This window comes from Dermacentor andersoni, chromosome 2 (genome assembly GCF_023375885.2).
Source record: "Dermacentor andersoni chromosome 2, qqDerAnde1_hic_scaffold, whole genome shotgun sequence".
Classification (NCBI taxonomy): Eukaryota; Metazoa; Arthropoda; class Arachnida; order Ixodida; family Ixodidae; genus Dermacentor; species Dermacentor andersoni.
The window spans coordinates 242,371,229-242,373,876 of NC_092815.1; the positions used below are offsets into that span (position 1 = coordinate 242,371,229).

The 2,648-nt window shown below is 48.5% G+C and overlaps 1 protein-coding gene across 1 annotated transcript; it reads left to right on the plus strand.

The window, feature by feature from the left end:
• The first annotated feature begins 1,120 nt into the window (after positions 1-1,120).
• On the plus strand, positions 1,121-2,338 carry LOC126539725 (uncharacterized). Its single transcript, XM_050186571.2, has one exon. It carries the CDS (start codon positions 1,121-1,123, stop codon positions 2,336-2,338), a length of 1,218 nt encoding a protein of 405 aa, XP_050042528.1.
• Positions 2,339-2,648: the final 310 nt, after the last annotated feature.

Consider the following 2,648-nt stretch of genomic DNA (forward strand, 5'->3'; position numbering starts at 1 on the left):
TGCCGTAAAATAAAAGGATTTTGAATAAAATAGTGAGTTATCCTGCCTATCTTACAAAGTTTCAGCGCCAAGCGTTTGCACTGTCATAGCGCAACGATTGTGTACTTGGATTTAATGTATCAGGACAGGCTGCTGGTTATGACTTGGGAGATGTTGTGAAATACGCACAAGTTAACTTTTGTTCATCTGTAATTAACCTTCTGATGGCTCGCATCCCATTTCACTAAGTGTAAGTAAACGTGTACCCCATGTGCTTCAAGGCGGTGACTACCAATCAGGAAGGATAATGCTCCTTCGTCAATCCGTCGAGCCTTACTTTATTTGAGTGAATGGTAATTTCTACTTGCCCTTAGGTTTTGCTAGTTCTTGTGTTCCACGTTTTGATATGTAATTTCCAGCGTTGGTATGGAGTGCTTCCGGATATTGCAAATAGCTTGTTTCTGAGAGCTCTATGCTATCACTCCCATGATTTCTGCGGTATTGCGCTCTCAACGCAGGTCAGAAATATTTTATTCATTATTATTCAGTAATTTATTTATTTAGTATTACTTATTTCGTGATTTGTGTGATTTTCTGCTGGGCACCACCACATAATATGGAAAAAAGCGCATCTGCTTCATATTATGCGGTCGTGCCCAGCAGAAAATCACACAAATCACGAAATAAGTAATACTGAGCAGTGGCAGGCCGTGTTGATCAGCTCCGACCCTGACCCCCTGACCTGCAGGGCAAGGTCATCAAGAGAGCTGAAGAAGCCACCCGGGCCAAGGGGCTCGTGGCTGCCTAACAACTAGGTCATCCGTGAATACCTTGTTTTCAAATAGAGTCCTCACTCACTCACTCGCTCGCTCGCTCGCTCACTCACTCACTCACTCACTCACTCACTCACTCACTCACTCACTCACTCACTCACTCACTCACTCACTCACTCACTCACTCACTCACTCACTCACTCGCTCACTCGCTCACTCGCTCACTCACTCACTCACTCACTCACTCACTCACTCACTCACTCACTCACTCACTCATTTATGTAATTAAAAATAAGCACTGGTGCAGAGGTGCAGCGGTGGCGTGAAGTGGAAGAAGAAGAAGCCGTGTGGAACGGCTGTGCTCCAAAATGCTCTCTGCTGGAAACAGCGTATCGGCCCCAGGCCGAGGATCGTCGACCCCGTTTTTGAACGAAGATGCAAGCTACAAAGTTGTCCTCCCACGTCTACCAACCGGTAACGATGTTTTGAATTCTATTTTCCTTCATGCGGACTTGAGTGGCAGACCATACCGTGCTCCCGACTTCCGAGACGCTCTGCTTGAGGTAGTGAATACTTCAGATATTGTAGCTGTCGGACAGTATCAAATGAGCCATGTATGGATGGTTACTTGCGCTAGTAGTGCGGCAAAACAGACTCTCGTTGCCTGTGTTGAGCTCCGTGTCAAAGGGCTGAAGCGCATGGTGATAGATCCGGAGACTAAAAACATCAAGCTTAAATTACTATGGCTTCCACCTCACCTTGAACCACGACGCGTTGAAGAGGCGTTGCAGGCCTATGGTCAGGTGAAGTCGGTGGAGAGAGAAGTATGGAGATGCACTGGCATGGAACAGTGGGTGACAACAAACCGGGAGGTTTCCTTGGTGCTCAAGGACACTATCACCGTAACCTCAATAACGCACATTATGTCCATTTATGGACACCAGTGCCTTGTACTTATCCCCGGTAGGCCTCCGCTGTGCCTTCGTTGTAAGCGCGTGGGACACGTTCGACGACAATGCAGAACACCGAGATGCTTACAGTGCCACCGATTTGGTCACTCAGCGGACGCCTGCGTGTCCACCTACGCCACTAAGCTTCGTTCTGGGCAATATAGCGCAGACGAGTCACAACTGGACCATCTCATGGATTCTACAGAGGTAGTAGATGCCACCGGAGAGACTACAGGTGACATTAAGGACGAGGAACAGGAGTCCTTGAAGCCAATGCCAGCCAGTCACAACAGCTCAAGCAATACTAGCGAAGCTACCGGCGAGGATGACTCAGTTTGCCCACCTGGCCTAGCAAGCTTTAAAGAAAAGCCCCCTGATGACAAGGAAGAAGAGGAAGAGGCGATGGACATAAGTCAGGCAAGGAAACGTCCGGCACCATGCAACGACGAAGCAACAGAAAGTGCACTAGAGGCGCGCGAGAAAGTGTCTCCTAGTGCTCAGCGAACTCCCTCTCCTGGTGATAATGTGCCGCGCCGGTTTTATCAGCGTAGTCAGGAGAGTGCCAAAAAGAAGTCCAAAGGGAGCAAGACCACAGATTTACCTGTGGCCAAGGGCGATGAAACACAAAAGCTTTAGGTGAGCAAAATGGCTACCGCCTTCACCCTCCCCTTATGTGTAGCGACACTCAACGTACGTGGGCTGAGGAATATAAGGCGTCAGCAGCAGTTACTACACGTGCTTAGGCAGCATGAAGTTGATGTTGGTGCAGTGCAAGAGACAAAGATATCGTCTGCTGGTGATGTCAACCTTGCGCTGCAAACTTTTCAACCTGATTACGAGGTGTATATTAGCCAAGCATGTGGTGCTTCCGCTGGATGCTTTTTGTTAGTCAGAAAGCAGTTAAATCATTCTTCATTGTCGCTGCGTGCTGATGGGGAAGGTCGCC